The 20,024-nt window shown below is 28.5% G+C and overlaps 1 protein-coding gene across 3 annotated transcripts in view; it reads left to right on the forward strand.

Moving 5' to 3' along the window:
* LOC106679553 (protein abrupt) overlaps positions 1–19,210 on the forward strand; it is a 25,188-nt gene extending 5,978 nt beyond the window's left edge. The window contains exons 6-10 of one of the 3 annotated variants that reach the window (XR_010843400.1): positions 2,106–2,386; positions 12,962–13,037; positions 13,151–13,275; positions 15,725–15,896; positions 18,600–19,210. Coding sequence is in view for 1 of the 3 variants with exons in the window: in XM_014418769.3 (XP_014274255.1) it covers positions 2,106–2,362 (257 nt within the window). In the remaining 2 variants the exon portion in view is untranslated. Of the gene's footprint in view, positions 1–2,105; positions 2,387–7,066; positions 11,149–12,961; positions 13,038–13,150; positions 13,276–15,724; positions 15,897–18,599 lie in introns of those variants that run through there. The other 2 variants (XR_001342991.3, XM_014418769.3) reach the window with 2 other exon arrangements.
* Positions 19,211–20,024: the final 814 nt, after the last annotated feature.

Below are 20,024 nucleotides of genomic sequence, written 5' to 3' on the forward strand. Positions count from 1 at the left end.
ATTAACATTAACTATGAAAGAATTTAATAGTTAACTAAAGGAGAAATATATACGAATGCTATATTTCTGGAAATAAGAGTTTTAATATATTGAGTTGGAAAAAAAGTATTTACGGTTTTTCTATTTACCTTGTACTTTCTAAACAATGTGTTTATTTTGGCTGTCCAATATTATCTTCAAATATATTTTGTATTTTAGTATTGTGTTATTCCTGTTTAAGTTAAGAGTGATCTTTAATCGAGTTTTATTATTCTTTTTTATTTTTTAACAATGGAAATTAAAGAAACTCATTTAAGACAGTGTATTCTTTACAAATTTTGAGGTGGTTCTAGTGTAAGTGAAGCTCAGAGAAAAATCACATTAGTTTATCTTAATTCACTAAACCTCAGTAAGTGTGAAAAGTTATTTGCATGTTTTCAGTCTGGGAATGTTAGCCTTGAGAATCTTCCCAAATCTAGTCAATCTAAAGAGCTGGACAATGTTCTTAGAAATGTGATGAAATCAGGTACAAAATTTTGAAGTCAGGAAATGACCATAATACTGGACACTACCCACACGACTATATTGAATCATCTCCGAGAACTGGGCAAGGTCAATATCCCAACAACCAAAATGAACAAAAACTTTCAACGCATTACCATCTGTACACCTTACTACATTATTGTTTCTTTTTCTTGAGCGTATTGTTACGGGGGAAGAGAAATGGGTTCTCTATATCAATACTGAGTGAAGAAAACTGGTCAAGCCCAGACCAACAACCTATTCCAACTCCTAAACCTGGGCTTGACCCCAACAAAATTCAGTGTATGGTGGGATGTGCAAGGTATTGTGTGCACTTTGAACTTTTGAATATGGGTCAAACAATAACTGCTCAAATTTACTCTCCACAATTGATCCGACTTCACTCTAAACTAGTTAAAAAAAGGTCTAAACTGCTTTGATCAATAGTTGGAGACTAATCTTGTTACAAGATAATGCAAAACCACATTACTAGAACTAGAATTACCCATGAAAACTGAAGCCCTTAAAATGGGAAATTCTTCCTCATCCAAGCTACAGTCCTGATTTCGCCCCATCTAGTTTCTATCTTTTTCAATCCCTTCAGTACTTTCTGAAAAAACGTTTAAAGAAAAAAGTGAAGTTGAAATTGCCATTTTATGTTTGATTCCGATTCACTAACTTTTTATAAGCAGGAGATCAAAGATTCTGTCTAAAAGATGGGAGAATGTCATAAATGAAGGTGATTAGATGTAGTTAGTTAATAAATGGTAATTTTTTTTTTCTGTAAATACTTTCTATCCAACCTTATAAAAGTACTATTTACTTATAGAAAGATATACAGAAAAATTAATGAAGAGTAACAAAAACCTCATAAACACACTGAAAGTACTTACAACAGTTTCACTCTATGCAATATATTTTATATACATTTTTCAAAACTCAATATAAAATATTTAACTTTATTTTATTATTGAGATAAAAAGAAAATTTATTCAAGATTAGCAGATTCAGTAGGGTTATGAACATGAACTAGTTCTCCATCCTTTGGTGTAGAGAAGTAAGAATTAATCATAGTCCTAAAAGGCAAGTTAAAGTGCATTAAAATATTACCTTGGTTTGACAAGCTTTGTTGTAAGTGATTATTAAGGGAAAGTAATTTTTTTTAACCTTATGAAACCAAGGTAATAAACTGGCGAAAGTGTAAAGTAAGGTGTAAGGTGTATTTACCTAAGGAAAGGGTGGTAGTAAGTGACCATTGGAAGGCAGTTAAATCTTGGCTTACATTTAGACTGTTAAGAAAACAAGTAGTTATGAATATATTGAAAATATGATCATTTTAATCTAAAATATTCACTTCATTTTCAATGTTGGATTAACTATGAAATATTTCTGCATTATTCTCCTTTTTTTTTTTTTTTTTTCTGTAAGTCTCAAACCATCATTCATTGCTGCTTTTCTAATCGTGCTGTGGAAAACATATTGAAAGATGATTGAATGAAATGTATTTGTTAATTTTTCTTAATTGCCTCATTAAGAATAAGTGATCATTTAGACCTTAAATAATTTTAATTTCTTTATTTTGTGAAGTTTTAAAATTGTCCTAGGTATGAGTCCATTGAACAAATTGGTGCAGTTAAGGAGACCTAATGCCACTGAAAAAGATGCCTCATTCAAGTGTGAGGATTGTAATAAATTCTATCGTTCTAAAACTTCTTTGAATCTCCACAAGAGATGGGAGTGTGGTAAAGAACCAAAGTTTGCATGCCCATACTGTGAGAAGAAGACGCATCAAAAAGGAAACTTGAAAGTCCACATTATTTCACGACATAGAGATAGACTGCAAACGGAAAAACAGACCTAACGTATAGCCCAAAACCAATTGAAAGTATGAATCATAAAATTAATTATAATTGATAATCTTATATAGCCTTAAAATTAATAATTTTAAGAAGTGGAAGAGTCCGCAGGAAGAATGATTTTAGTCAAATTTTATTTACTTATTGAAATTTGATGATTATTAAAAATTTATTTTAAACCTTTAAAAATTGTTGATCATATATCATTTCCTCTTCACAAAAATTATCTAAATAATTTGTTGAGCAAAAAAAATATTCTTGGCAAAAAAAGAAAGTAAAAAAAATCAGTAAAACAAACATTACCGAAATATATCATAACTGAAAATGATATCACTATTTGATATTACTTCTCATTCCTGACAAGATACCATTGTCATTTCAATTATCTCAAATAATGAACTTAAATCATCCTTCGCATGGCCTCCTCAATCATGGCCTTAGATCTTGATCTTATTTGTGTAAAGCAATATATCAGAACATTAGAAAAACTGGGTGAAAAATCATTTAAGCGTTTATTTCTTTATTATTACAGTTATTTAAATTTTTTGTGTTGCTACCTGAAAATTTTTGATACTTTGAGGCTCTATGAAAGAACAAATGGCTAATGACGTTATTTTAATAAAATAGTATTAAAATTTGAAATTATTTTTCACCTTAAAGTTTTTATCTTACTATTTTTTATGATATTTTAATGTCTTTAATCAATACATTTTTTTAAAAGAATATGTATACATAAATACATATATATAAAAGTTTTTAGTGATCAGTGTATAATATGTTATTTTACTCTATCAGCGAATTGAAAACTCTCTCTTATTTAAAAAACTTTTTAGTGATCATCGTGTAATATTTTATTTTATTCTCTCAGTAAATTGAGAAATAAAGCCTGAACAGTAAGAAAGAAAGGAAGCACAACATATTTATATTTATTACACTATATTGAAAAAATCAATAATAATAATCTGAACTACAGAATACATGTAAATTACAGTTATATAATGTGAGCAACGAGTAGAGCAACTAAATGAAGGGTTGTATAATTTGTAAAATAGGGATTGGCCCGCCGTTAGGTGGACAGGGGCTACGCCCTAGTATATATAGATATATTATTTTTGATGAATTATTGGTGATGTATTTGTTTCATAAGAAATACTTGAGGCACTAGGTTGTAAAACATCATGAAACCTAACACAATTATAACTATCTTACCTTTGACCAGAAGTCTCTTACTAAAATTAATACCAACATTATTATTTTTAAAATAGGCATTTTCTAAATATTCTTTCCAAAATTTACGAAATCAGCCCTAAAGACTTTAATGATGCAAAAAACTTCATTCAATTCATGATAAATATTAGATAGCCTGTTTTATGATCAAGTGCCTCATTTTTAAGATTACATGGGTTGTTTAATTTTAAAATTTTCTCAGCTTTACTTAGTAATTATAAAAACATGTTGCATATTATGATGTTTGTAAAATCTAATTAATAACTAGATTTATTTATCATATAGTACTTCCTTTGAATAATTTAAAGATACATCAATGAATCTTAGATCTTTACATAAGGTTTGGTTTTTGCACGTGGAAATTTGAAATACCATCTTCTTTTATTTAGTAGTTTTTTATTCCTCATAATAATAATACAATCCACATTGTAGTTTTTGGATCTTAGGGTTATCTTTCTGGGTTTATGTTACTTAAGATTATTCAATACTCTGGAACTTATGGATCATTCTTTGAAAAGATGTATTTTTGTTCTTTATCATTATCTCATTACATAGCAATGATATAACTTTCTTTTCTTTTTTTTTTTAATTTCTTTAATAAATAATGTAATCTTAATTCATAAATTTTTGCTCATACTGTTTGTAATGATTCCTTAAACTTTCCATTTCTCACTAATCTGGGTCTCCCCAGGGTAACTTCAAGCTGGTACAATCTATTTTATTATCATTTGTAATGGATTGATGGCTCAGAGTTTTTAAACATCTTCTAGAGCAAATATCAGCAAGTATAGTGTGGGAAGAGTGAAAATATGTGTATCTTCTAGCATTTGCCTCATAAGGTGACATTATCTGTTAAGGTTCTATATGCAAATATGATGGAAATATTGGGAGCAAAATTCTATAATTGTTAGTTCTGCCTACCTCTCTTTCCATCCCATCAAATTTTGTAATGCGATTTCTTATGTATGAACGGTGAAATAAAGAGTGTAAACTTCCTAGAAAATAATCAAGATTAACATTTTTTTTTTCTTTATCTTGAATTAAACAACTTTATTCCTTGGAAAACATTTTCCTACACAAACTTATTGCTCCTAAATTATGTTTCTTCTATTCTAATTTCTAATTCTAGTTCATAAATATTAACATTTTTGAGAGAAATTCTATGGAAATATCATTAATCTGAATGTGTTCTCATTCCTTTATCACACTGAGATTTCATGACTCCATTTTGAAGGGTCAGGCATTAGTCCTGATCTACTGCAAACATACAGCAATAGTACATACAGAAATATACATCTTTTCAGAGAATGACCCATATATCTAATCAGTTATTCTCTTTTATAATGGGGTTTATAAACCCATTTATACGGTTTTGTTATTTTTTCTTTAAAGTTACTAAAAGAAACTTGGTTCTGTAATTTTCTTAGTATTAAAAAATAATATTAACAATACCCAGGTTCGCTTAAAACTCAATTGAGTATATTCTTTGAACAAATGCCATTTTTATAACTACAATATTTTGAATGTTCTCAAATATTGCTTTGCTTTTAAACAATTTTAATTTTATAGATCTAAATCTGAATTGAATTCCTCAGATTGCTCTTTATATTTACTGTACTTGTATAATTGTAAGTTGAATTTTTTTCTGGATTTGCTTCCCTAAAGTGAGGGTTCGAGCTATATTTGTGGTCGACTTATATTCTAATTTGGAAAATTTTAGTTTGACCAAAATTAGGCTTTTTAAGTCACTTATGGTTTATTTTCATCTCTAGGTTATTAACATGAGATAATCAGTTCATATCAGTAAGTACTGACTGGAATACTTTTCACACATTTAGGGGTAAAGAAAAAAAATAAATGTGATCAGGGACGATACAGACATTCAATACAAATGGAATTTTAAAACTTAGGGTTCTGAATGAAAACTAAGGTTACATCAAACCAAAATAGACGAATGGTTGATGTTGCAGAATACGGTCCTAATTAGATATGTAAGTTTAAACAGTATTAAAAAAGAATAAAGAAAATTATAAAATGAGGAGTTTTCTATCAGACAAAGCATTGAAATTCTTTATCAAAAAAGGGTAGAGACATAAAAAGGCCAATTTTATGTTAGTTATAAATATATGTTCATTCAGTTCACTTGAAGCAGTTTGTTCATTTATTTATTAATATTCGTTCATTCATCCTTTTCTTCATATATTAATAGAAATATAAATGCTGTTCAGAAAGGAGTCTGTATGAACCTGAACAAATATTACATTTCTCTTTTTTTAATGAGTATTTTCAAGAGTAAGTTCTCTGGCAATGTCATGGGATAGAATCAGGCTCATTGGTTTTTTAATCACTGGTTTTTTTTCTGAGCTCACTTAAAACCTTTTAATTGTATTCTAAACCTATTAACAGAAATGTTTCAAATGTATAGGATGTCTAAATTTTTTTGGCTTTCTTTGTCATCCTTCTTTTTCCTGATATAAATTATTTTACAGTTTAAAAAAGGTATTTTAAATCACCTTATAAAAATTTCTTCTGCAGAAATATTTTCAGAGTATACATCTGAGCTGAAATAATAATTTATTTTCTGTTTCGTCATTTGTTGATCATGGAGACCATTTTATAGTTTACTAAATCGTTATAACAGTGATGGCGAATCTTTTAAACTGAGTTTGCTTACAAAATGAAAGGAATAAATGAAATTTACATTCCTACAAAAAAAAATTATATATGTGATATATTTATTTTTTTTAACAAGCAAGAATTTTTATTTTTATTTTTTTTTCGGCCAAGACTCCCATTGGAGTCCTATACTGCCTAACCTTGGTTGGGGGTCAAAGTTCTTCATTTTGTGGGACCGCCACTCAATGAAAAAAGTCAACATCCCAGGCCGGATTCGAACCGGCACCGCCAATAGACATCAAATTGGTAAGACTGTGTCTTAACCACTGAGCTATAGGCGGCCCAATTTTTATTTTATATTAATGATTAATTTTTGGCTGGATTGCATTTAATAAATCTTCAATCGAAGATTCGAACTTCATGTACTGATTTGTCAGACAGTTCCTTTTATTGGTATTATTACTATTTAAGTACTGAGAATAAGGTTTTAACAATGGTTGTAGAGGTTACAGTTTAAAATTAAACAATGTTCCTCCAATGTTTTCCTGAATGATAAATTAGTTTCAAGTTCTCCAAAGTTCCAGATTTTGGTTTCTTCTTCATTCTCTCTACCATTTCTTTCAAAGTTTTTATTGAGAAAAATTCCACCCTCACAAGTTATTACCACCACCGTATTCTAAATTAAATGTTTTTCCCTGTTGAGAAGATTCATAACCACAATTTCATCCTAAGCCTTCAGATGATGTTAAGTATTATTTATTTTATCAAAGTGTAAAGATTTTGTATTCTGGATGGTTGAAAAAAAATTTCTCTCCTATCTGAATGAAGGCTTGCTTTCCATTTAACATATGACGTATGTGCCGTAGGTTTGCCATTATTGCTTTCCTAATTGAGAATCTGTTCCTTCAGTGGGTTGAGGGTACCTGGGAATTTGGTGTAACGCTGATGACATCATTGGATGTAACTGTTCTTCATCAATCAGTACTTAATAGTATTATAACTCAATTGCAATACAATCTTAGGTTGTAGTGTTATTTTTTTAAAAAAATTTATTAGCAATTTAATTTATTGGAGAACATTATGACTAATACCACCTTATGGGAAATCATGATTTTCAGTTTCCATACCAGTGCTTTTTTAAGTATTTTTTTTTTATTATTATAAATTCTGTAATTATTTTGACGCTTAAGAATTTTTTAATTAAAATTACAAAACAAATTTATTTAAATGTTAATTAAAGTAATACACTTTTTATCACCTTCAAAGTATTGTCACTGAAAAAAAGGTGTTCAAAATTTTTTAAAAAATTAAATCTTCTACTATAAATATTAAACCAAACACATTTGACAGATACATTTCTGAATAATGGAAATTATATTTTTATTTTTGTGGATAAGGAGAGTTTAATGTGATTATATATTAATTATCTATCGCATTTTGTTATGCTTTAAGAAAAGCTAATTTACAAGCTTTTTTTTCCTAATTTCTTAATGAAAAATTATCTGTCCAAAATTCAATCTTTTTCCTAATATGATCATATGAAATATGATTTGTAATTAACTGCAAATGGTTCCTATTTATCTACCAGATTTTTCTACTTTTTTTTCTATATGATTTTTAACACCTTAGCATTAAAATATTAATTTATTTTACCAAAACTTTTATTTTGTTAAAGGTTTGTGATTTGAGAAATAGAAATTTTTAATTAGAATATGCTTGTAATCCATTTTTCTATGTATTTCTCTATTAATCATATTCCTATACCATCTCCTCATAATTTAAGTAGTTTTAGCATGGCTGTGATTCCCTTCCTGAAAAAAAAAATAATAAAGAGATAAAAAGTAAATAATAAATTTTCTGTAATTTAAAGAATATTTGAACTATTGTTACCCTGACTTTTAAATTTGCATTTGTTTTATATTTTATGAAGTAGTCATAGCAATGCTACATAAAGATTTTTTTAAAAATGTTTTTACATTAAATTTGTTTTTAGTTATTTCTTTTATTGAACTATTCATCTCATTAGTTGTTACCCGAACAACTGAAGAGCTCCCTCTAAAAGGTTAAACTAACATTTCTTGAAAGTTCAAGAAAAAAAAAAAAGAAAAAACTTTTCCTTTGACTATATTAATAAAGGACCTTTAAGATCCTTTGTTAACTATTAAGGACTGATTTATTGCTAGCACCTGTCAGAAAGAAACTTTTTAGGATGAGATTTTTTTTTTTTAATTTCTTAGTAGTAACCTTCTTAGATGGAGCTTTTCAACTTTCAAGACTATTTTTGCAATACTATAGATGGCAATACTGCAGCATAGTGTTGTATTTACTACTTGAATTATTCACGTTTGTGTTAACCACACTAAATTGTATATCCATATCTTAAAAAAAATTTCTGAACAATTTTATTTTTATTTGTTATTTTTTGTATACGATTATTTATAGTTAAATTTTCATAGTTATTTAGTTGTAAGTATATTCCATGACCTTCAAAATAGTTTAATACTCATGTATACTATATTAGTTTAGTTAGTATTCAGTGTTGGGCAGGAAAGTATTTTTGTATTATAAATATATCTGAGAATGCATATTTTGAAACTTTAGAGTAATAATCAAGTCAAATGATATTTTAGAATGAAAGAGTTTATAGCCTTTTACATTAATGCTCTCTATTGTATAAATTTATTGTTCTGTCCATTTATTCTAAATTGTAAAGACTTGTTTTTTCAGTATTATTTTTTTGACTGGAATTTTGTTTTTAATGTATTTTCTATCTAGTCTTTAAAACTATTTTCTATATCATTGGTTAGACAAAAATACTAAGTAAAATTAGTTTCATAAAACAAACTCTTATTGCATCATATTGACTGGATGTTATCATAAATAAGGATATGATTACAAAATTATTATTTAGATAAGATATATGATTTTTGATAACTTATATGTTACTAATTTAATCAATGTTCCTTCTCTCTACTTTATTTGAGACTGTTTCGTTTCTATTTCTTTATTCTTGTAATCTTTAATAATGTAAATTGTCTACGGGTAATGTCTTATGGTATTATTTCCAAAGTTATTAAAATAATGTGACTTGTATATATATAAAAAAAAATTATTTCTTAACAGCCTAAATTAAGAATAGTATCCTAAGATCTTAGTGGGTGTAAAGTGTAATGGAATTTATGTAATCAACAACATATTTTATGAAAACTGTGTATTTTGCCTATAAACAAAATTCTGTAAAATTTGCTTTTAAATAGTTTCTGTTCACTTTAATTATTTATCAAGGATTTATTAAGTAGTCAATAATCAAGGATTTTTCATGAATAAAATTCATTAATATGAATGTTGTAGTTAAATGGCCTGTGCTTGATGTTTTATTTTCTACCCTACTGATTCTGATAGGAAATGTGTGTACTACTGTAGGATGTTATTGTTATTTATAGTTAGGTTATGAATAATTTATTTCAATATATTTTTTCTTTATCATTTTTATATTTATTGCGGCCAATAAAGGTATCAAAATAGTATAAAAGAAAACTGTTTATTGTTAACCAACGTTTCGCCACACTTTGCAGGGCTTCGTCAGGGCTGTCTGATTGAAGAAGAGTACTTCATACGGTCAACTATCTTCTTCCAATTTTATTTTTATGCTTTTACTTACCTGTTGCAAGTAAAAAAGTAACAATTTTATCATGAGCTGAGCACACAGCTCTTATTAAACTTCAGATTGGCCACCATCCTTTTCTGTTCCTCCTATATCTGGTGGCTTCTCTGATACAGCTCCTTCCCTTGTTCCCAAAGAGAATCGAGTTGGATATGCAATCTTCTTCCACTCATCTGTTAATTCTTAAAGGATAGTAGTCTCTTTGAAGTCTCAAATTTTGGTTCTCAGTTCCTCTTAAATGGTACTAGTGAGAAATTAAAACAGCCCTTCCTTGGTTATATGAAGCCTACAGGTTGACAAAGAACTTGATATGCAGGATAAAAAAAGTAAAGTTGCTATAAACCACCCTATTAACTTTGTTCTTCTGTTTATTTTTTTAAATTCTGAGTTTGTTGAAAACAGCTACAAAAATTCTCTCTATTGCTATTATTATTTAATGATTTTAAAGATATTTAATAATTTTATATTCAAATCAAATTTAAATAATGAAATGTCTTCTTTCTTTCTTTTTTTAATTGTAATTTGATCAATTTACGTCATTTTAGATTGTGAAATGCAAATGGTATAATATAGATACTGATTTTTTAACGATTATTTGTCCATTAAATGATACTACTATTTAGTAATTAGGTTAGGTATTCCATAAATTATGTGCGCGCCTGTAGCTGATGAAAAATTACAATCCATTTTTTTGTTTCATATCACTGAGTATTAGTATTTTTTATTAATTCAATATATTTTAAATTTTTTATTAATTCAATATATATTTTTTTTAATTATTACAAAAAAAGTTTTGAATCTCATAGCCCTGAAGCCTATTAATTGATTTTTAATGCTGTATTAAGGTGTAATGACTTATATTTAAGTGTTTTGTTATTACAATTTTTTATCTAATACTTTAGCGGTATTGTGAAAACTAAGAATCACTTATTTTTATAATATCCTGTTTATATTTTTAGAAAATACCTTTAAAAAAATAGTGCTTATTGAATGTTTTAAGGGATTTTGCGATATTTTTAATCATAATTCTCTACATGTTTATAGGCAACTAATACATAGTTTCTTATCTTGTAAATAAATATTTTGTAATAACAGGTATTTTTTATAAACCTTAATTTGTAACTGTTTGTTTCAAAGAAATGTAGTTGAAATTATTTTAAAATATCACAGTATAAATTATTCCTTTTATTATGCATTGGTGTAGTTTAGGAACAATACAATATTTATTTAAGCATAATATATTCGTCAAACTATGGATATAAGTAGTGTACTATTCACCATTTATTGTTTAATGTATGGTTATATATATATATATATATATATATATATACACACACACATGCATACTAATAAATTTTATAAAATTTAATGTATCTGTTTTTGTTATAATTAATATCCTACTCCAATATGTTCATCACATTTTCGAAAGCCACTACTAATGTAGTCATTGAATTACCCTACTGCTAATACTTTGATTTTAAAAAGGGAATTAAGGAATAGTAAAACAATTGTGATATAAAAACCATTATTTATTTTTAAATAATAATTACCATACCACATATTTATGAAAATCGTTAATTATTTTTATTTAATTAAAATTTTCAATTGAAACTAAAAGTACTTTAAGAGTAAAAAAGGTTGATAGGAGCTGAAGGTTGAAGATAAAAGTAAGATGGTCCAGGTGTGGTTAAAATAACTCAAATAGTAATGTGACTATTTGTTATAAGCCAACATTCCTGTACATCAAACTAGTGAAAGTTGACATTTTCCTAAGGTTTAGTCACTTAGACTGATTAGTTATTAACTCTGAAAAATCCTATACAGTGGACTCTCTTGATTAAAAGTAGATTTGTGTACCATGTGATATTTTGTTTTAAGTGTTAAAAATATTAAGACATGTACAAATTAGCAAATGTATTTAAAATCTCATTTAATAAAGTACATGATGTTTTAGAGGGACTATCGAGGTATGTATTGCTAGTGGAGGGACCAATTTAGAGGTGAAGTGCACTAACAGAATGCCTGAGATAATTTATATTCAGTTAGGTTAGTTTAGCTGGACAGTAGGTGAATTGACACCAGTATCGACGTAGTGTAGGGTCAACTATTAACCACGTACAATCGGCGAGTTTTATGTTCGCATAAAACTCGCCGATTGTACGAGGCTGCTATTAATTCATGGTGCATCCATTAATTCCCGCAGGATGGAACTCCATTCTATAAGGTACTAAGTGAAGCCATATAGGAGATGGGAATTCCTAATAGTATTTGCTTTAGGTCCTTGCAGAAACGGATACTACTCTCTATTAAATATTGACTTGCAGTCGCGGTAGCAAGTTATGTATGCGATAGATCCTTGCAAAAGGAAATAGTAGGCCGAGGGGTATATGCCATCGATTAGGTAAAAGAAAGAACCGAGACCCAGAGGCTGTAGTGAAATAATAATTACGAAAGAACAGAGACAGTCAATGGGTGCCTGCCCTCGGTTACGCGCTGAAAAGTTAGAGATAGAGGAATGATCCAAATATGACAGCATGGAGTAGTAAAAAGATTATTGTCTCCAAATTAATGGTGTCTTGCTCACTTTCACCCAACAGGTTGGGTAAATCCATTTCAGTTTAAACTTATATGTCTGGGCTTAAAGTTTGGGCTAGTGAATTCTCTGGACATGAAAAGGTCATTGAGAGTAATAGCGTGTAATGCAGTAGCTTTTAGTGGATCATAAAACTATGTGGGTCTTAATTAATTCAAATAATACATTTATGCATATAGCGATATTTTACGTAGTTATTACCACTATCAGATTTAAAGTATTTAGTAGAAATTATTACACATTAACATAAGTCGATTGTCTAATGATTATGGTTCAGGTCTTGATCTCTATAGTTCTCACCATATCAGCCCGTAACTTTCTCACATTTCTTAAGTAGTTACAAATTTATTCTGTGACCAGCAGGGTTGATACACAAGTAAAATATAAAAGGATAACAAGAAAATCGTTTTCCTTCGAATGCTGATTGCATCAAGCAGCCTTTTTATTTTGCATGTAAACAAAGACTTAGAGTTTTCTAATATATTTTAAACTAGTTTCTTACAGGCTATGTCTTTCGTCGGCTTTTGCATTGGTTACTTCACTCAGGGAATTCTCTCAAACGGTTATTCCTTATAAAACGGTGAGTCAACTCATATACTTGTGAATTAGATAATCTTAGCACTAATTAGAATATGAAAATTTGTTATTTCACTATTTGTCTTATGAATCTCTCCTTCACCCTTTATACCTTAGGGCATAATACGGTGGAAAATCTGATGTCTATCCTTGCGCAAAGACCTTTGGAGCATGAAATTCCCACTTGACTTGGGCTGGCGAAGAGCTTATGAAAGTGGTTATCGTTCTGCAAAGATTTTAAGGTGATTATTACCTTTAAAACTAGTATTTAACAGGGAGAAGTATCCGTTTCTGTAAGGACCTAAAGCACATACCATTAGGAATTGCCAGACCCTACACGACCGTAAGCTAATACTTTGTTGAGCGGAGCTTTCATCTTACTATGATTTACGGCGCATACCCGCAAAAATTCTCATCTTTCGTGATTAGTAGCTCACCTTGCTTTATGTCCGATCCTACTGCCTAGCTAACCTAACATTATTGATAGCATCTTGTCCGAGGTCTTTTGATATTAGTGCCTTTATTTATCGGTTCTCGTTTTAAATAATGTAATATTTTTTAACGCTCTTACGAGAGACCCAACATTAGTGGTCAGTGGTAATGAACAAAACAAATAAGTGAAGCTTATATTATTTGTGCCGACATTTTGGTCTAAATTTCAGGCCTTCATCAGGGTTGACTGCGTGTGAGTTTTCCGCCACGATTTTTTATTTCTTTTTAGCAGACTAGTACAGCCACAAATGCGGGACAGATATCGGTTGTGTATATACTTTTGGAATTCGTTTGTTTTGTTTTGTCTTGTTTTAAGCATCGTTACCAGAGACTGGTAACGATACTTATGAAGTATCGATGAAATTTATTCAATATTGTTAGGATCGATACTTAAGTAACATCGCAACGTCCAGGTTCTAGTTTGAATTTAAGAAATTTAACTTGCAAGTTGAAAAGTAAAGCCAAATCTCAACTTGTCAGATATCTGTCGTTTAAGCTTGTAACACATGCGCAAGTAATTTTTAGTACCTTCAACTTAATCCTGATTCAAATTGACAAATCCTGATAGTACGACAGCAAATGTCAGTTTACACGATGTTAGTGACTGCGACAGCTGTCACTTTCTCTATTAATGGAACTTCAGCCTTAAGAAAAAAAAATTGCTTAAAATATTTGTGAAGAGGATATCATAAGTCTGTATCACAATCTGAAAGTTAATTAAAGTATTGTGCATTGGAGGGTTATATATTGTTACTTACATAATATAGTAATATATATTTTCAAAAATATGAGAATGAACTGGAAATGACGTATTGCTTAATCATTTTTTTTTTTCTGGAATGTTGAAGATATCAGCAATACCTTCTCGATCGCTTACGTTATCGCACTTGATACTCGCCGGGTTATTAACCACAGTTCTCGTTGGTTATAACCTAGCCGGATGTTTGTTTCGTACTGATTACTATTAGTTATTTAGATAAGTAACATGAAGTAATCTTCTGTTAAAATGTAGTTTTTTTTTTTTATAAGACCCGTTGTTGATTCGGGTACTTGGCTATTCTATAGTGAATTCCTTTGTTTACACAAGTCATGTTATTCTTTATCCCTCTTCTAGTTGTGCTTATACTTAACGATGTAAGCACATCTAAACCATTGAATCTGTTTTAAAAAAGTGTTAATTTAGTACTATAGTTTCTGTTCATCAACTATTCCTAATATTAATAATGGTTACTATTAATATTGGGTTTATAAAACCTTTTTATAAAGTTAGTTTTTAATGATTCATACATGATTGTATGGTTTATAGTGTAAATTGATATTGTGGATACCATGAACTTTTTTTGTAGCTGACTAATGCTATGATTCTAATGTCTAAAAAATTTAATTCCCCTAAACAATATTTCTGATTATAAACATTTTACTCCTGTTTTACTGGAGACAAAAATTGGTGTTTAACAGATTATGAACTATATAGTAATTTATGTGTAGAAAAGTTAAAAGTTTTTTTTACCTTAAGAATCCATTATATCTAGATATTGAATTAACTGGCAGCACATGTTTTCTTTTATTTGATTTTAACATTTGTATGTTTTAGAATTCAATTGTGTGAAGGAATCAACTTAGTTGTACTAGTATATTTTCCAGTTCATCTGCAGCATCTTTGATATTAAACTTTTAATGTATAGTTTTTTTTGTATATTATTATTAAATTACTTAGTGATTGAGGTAATGTAAATCCATCATTTACCTTAAAGTACACAGCTTTTATACCAGTATAATTTTCATTATTGTTTCAAGGTACAAATGGGAATGCTTATCATTTTATTGAGTTTCTTTGCCTTAATACTTCAAATTTGTTTTTGTGACCGGATTTTTGTATTCATTTTATTTTTATGAACATATAATGATATGGGTCGATATGTTGTTATGTTAATTATTGTAAATATGTTCTAGTATTACTTAATGTTGTTATATATTATTCATATTTAACTAGAGGTAACATTTTTTCCAGTGATGTCAATGTTTACTACTGTCCATATTTGTTTATCAATTCTATTTCTAATAAAATATACATATTTTTTACGAATTGAACTAAAGATGTTATTTCTAGACCTAAATGCATCCATCTGTAAAAAAACAAAAATGTAAATTAATTACTTGTATGAGCGTACTTAACAATTATTGTTTCTGCTGTTTTAGTCGAACCAGAATCTTTTAAAAGAGACCATAATTATGTTCAAGAAGCAGCAGTTCGATGTAATAAATGTGGTAAGGCTTTCAAACAGCGCAGGCATCTTAAAAGACATTTGTCAAGAAATGGAAATAAAACTGCCTGTGGGTTAACATCAAATGATGAACAACACAATGATCCGTAAGTTTCTAAACTCGATAATTTTTTCTGTTATCGATTATTTCATAATTGTAAAAATATAGTGAACTATATCTAAATTAAACTATTTCATAATCAATTAAGCATGATGATACACTTACCATATTTATTTTGAAGCTTTATTAGGGTTGTATTAATCCCTGATCCTATATATATATATATATATGTATATTTTTTTTTTTTGTCTTTCACTTTGCTGCCACAACTACCCAATTGAGACCACTGGTGTTCTTATGTGATGGTGGTTTGGGACATTTTATGGTTGATTTAGTAAATTTTCATATTTCTGTAGCTAATTGTATGTAATTCTTATGACATCATACTTACCCATGGAGGCTATTGTAGTATAAACCATTCAATAAGTTCTAAATTATTGTTTAAAAACAAGGCATTTTGCAAATAAATAAATAAAAAAATTGTGAAAACTAGAAACCATTAAACTTAATTGACTTTTAGACTAATTTTTTGTCATTTTTACCCTGTTCCTTGATAATATTTGCTAGAAATGGGACTGAACAACAGTTTATAGTCGATTATTTTATATTTTAGGCTAATGACCTGATTAACAAGCTATTGATTACTATATTTTCATTTTATTTCTGTAGCTGTGAATTGCTGCCAACTTTAGTATTTCCTATTGACTAAAATAGCATTTCATTCCAACTGAAGACTTCTCTGTAATATATATTTTATTTTTCTTGTAAATTTGTTATGTTATCTAGCTAATTAGAAACCATTTGATCATTTTCTCATCTTGTCCTATGAAACATACATCTATAATTCAAATTGAAATGACTTTAAAATAAGGAACATTATGGTATCCTGTTTTTTGTAATACCTTTTGATGTTGCTATAATAACTCTTAATCCCCAATATGTTCATATTTCTTTCACTTACCATATTATTTATGGTAAGGGAAAAATTATGTTGCAAAATTGAGGTCTTCTGAGTACAAGTAACCAAGTCTCACAAAATAGTATATGTGAACGGTCTAGAACAAAAATTAAAAGTCGTTAGATACTGAAATCACATAATCAGGGTTGATATATATCTGCAATGTTACAGTAACAGTTTTTATAAAATCGACCATAAGTGCCACTTTATTATTGATTTCATTCATTTTTCAATTTTTTCAGAAATGGCTAACTATTTGGATTAAACTTTGTATATTAATCTAAATTAAGTGGTCCTTAATATCAACTAGTTCTTATCCTCATTGAAATCGTTAAGTAGGACCTAGATGGCGAATTTTCAAAAACTCTTCCTCTTTAGCACCTTTAATTTTGTTTATTTGGATTAATTGCCCGTCTCTCAGTGTTAGTAGTAATAAAAAAACTATAAAATATGAGCTATGAAAGAATTAGATTACTAATTAAAGGAGAAAAATGAAAAAATAGAGTCTAAAAAATCGGAGATAGTCAAGTGTTCCCGTTCTTTGCCAATTTCAACCATACATACATTGTTAAACTATTGTATTTTTGACAAAAACAGAATCGACATCTATTATTCACACCTCGACAAACCCTAAAATACAAATTTTATAGCTATATAAAACTAAAAATTTTTTGTTTAAAACTTTCGCCTTCAACGGGGGTTAGTGAAAGTTGGCAATATAATTCTAATGAATTTAAACTAATTCCTGAAATATTATTTTTAAATTCATAGTTTCTTTCTAGTGTTAGGCCGAAAGATGAATCTATATCATTCTTTTATTTACCTTGCTTCATGTAGAAATTAATGCATAGTATTTGTTATATCCTTGTAAAAAAATGAGCATTAACATTTATTAGATAAATTATCAAACTTATTTTTCAGGCATTCTGCAAAAATAAATGAATTATTAATAGCTTCTGCTATTAACCATGGCTATTCCTTTGCCCTTGAGCCAATGTCGGAACATCTTTACATAGCCTTTTTTTTGTTAGCGATCTTCAATTTTCAGAGATGAGAGAATGAAATTCTTTTCCTGATTGAAAATTCTGAGATGGCCTTTCCCCTGTGGGTCAAGCTACAATCATTTCCCATGGTTCTCTCTCATCCTCCATTTTACAAACACGACCAAACCTTTATTTTTCTTGAAGTTCTTTAGAATACAAAATATTTTTAACCCATTTAGTGAAGTGTGTTTGCAACTAGTGGTTGTTGGCTTTCATGTATGTTGGCATCTCAAGACTGTTTTAGTTTGGGAACAGAAAAAAGTATCATAAATTGAGGTGAGATTGTACCAGTGTTTAAGGTTTATTCTTTGATTATTTATCTTTATATCTTTTGCAAAAAGGTATGTATACATTTCAGCTTTCTATTTCAGTGCATATAAAAATTTTAAGTGGTTGCCCGCCTCTAAAATATACACAAAATAACAAAAATTGATATCTGGTATCTCCACACTCACAATATTTCTTACTACTTAGGCAGACAATACCAACATAATAATAGCATGCTGTATCTTCACTAATTTTGTTAAGAAAAATCCTCATGTTAGTTTATTTAACAGCTCTGTATAACTGTCCATAATTTCCTTTTGAACTTATTCTTTTCCTAATTGGGAACTTTAAAATCTGCAAATTAAATTTATGTCCTTTTTCAGCATGAATTACCAATGCTGTTTTTTTTTTATTTTAACATTATTTTTCTTTTCTTGGTATATGTTGTTCCTAATGAATCTTGATTTATTTTATTTTCCAGGTTTAATGTGTTTTGAATGCTCTGCCTACCAAACATATAACAAAGTGAAGATGGCTTATGAATTAAACTAGTCTTACGAAATTTTCATTTTGATAAGTATCATTTAACAGTTTTGTTTACTCTACTTCCTTAATTTGAGAATATAGGTTTATTTTTAGTCATTATGATTACTTTAGATAATTTTTTCAACATTTAAATTACCTTTTTATTTTGTTACTGTTGATCAACTGTCGATCAGTTTATGAACCACTGTTGGTGAGGTAAAGTTTTTTAAAACGGGTAGCTTAGAGTGTAGGACTAAGCAGCTTTCTTTAATAACTTTCCTTATCCAAGATTGGTTGTTGTTTTTAATGTGCAAGGTAGTGGATGTTGGAATGTTATTTTTGGATTTTATTTAATTACATTGTTTTCTTATGTGGATCAAAAGTGATAATTTTTGTTAAAATTAAGTATAATTTGATTTTCAATGACTCTGTAAGCTGCTTAAGCTTGATCTTTTTGTTGTTACTTTTTTTATTAGTTTAATCCTGAAATGTTACATGATATATTTGTAAAACTATTCGTTAATTAATAAATATCGTGTTATTTGAATAAATGTGTTTCCTGTTGAATTTTTGTTGGATGCTTTAAAACTCATTATGATTTTATTAATCTGTTCCATTTAATCAAGTTTAATTTATAAATAATGTTTTTGGGGTTCTATTAATGATATATATCACTTGTATTAAAGTTGTAGTAAGAATTTAAAAATCAAAATCTGGATTCATCAAATCTCCATGAAATTCCCTATCTTTTGACATATCCATATACAAATATGCTACTGAGTTATTTATAGAGACAATACAGATAAAGAAATTTATTCAATCATGCTGCCCAAATACATCGGGTTGCTACATTACACAGCATACTGATCAATCCGTGATCGGACATATATAAATTTATAAATTACATTTTTTTGATATGATACAATATAATAGAAAGATAACATTTTTTTTTTTTCCCACAGTATTATTTTACAATTAATATCAGTCTACAAACTAAATACAAGCTTTTCAATTTATTCCCTTTTTTTTTTTTCTTTCCCTAATATATATATATTTTTTTTTTTTTTGGGTCTTGAGAATCAGTCAACTTTGTGTTAATACATCTTTTGGCAACGTTTCACAACTTTATTGTTTGGATAGTGATGCGTTACAATGAGAAAAAAGCGTTTTGCAATTGATTCAGAAAACAGTGGTTTTCTGTGTTTAAAAAAAAACTGTTTTTCTCATTGTAGAGCGTGACTATGCAAACAATAAAGTTGCGAAAGATCGCCAAAAGACATATTATTATAAAGTTGTATTATTGACTGATCCTCAAGACCCACACAAAAAAAATATATATATACTTACAAGAGTTGAGAAAAAAGTTATCAATATATATATT

This window comes from Halyomorpha halys, unplaced genomic scaffold, assembly GCF_000696795.3.
Source record: "Halyomorpha halys isolate HHAL.00 unplaced genomic scaffold, Hhal_1.1 Scaffold208.1, whole genome shotgun sequence".
Classification (NCBI taxonomy): domain Eukaryota; kingdom Metazoa; phylum Arthropoda; class Insecta; order Hemiptera; family Pentatomidae; genus Halyomorpha; species Halyomorpha halys.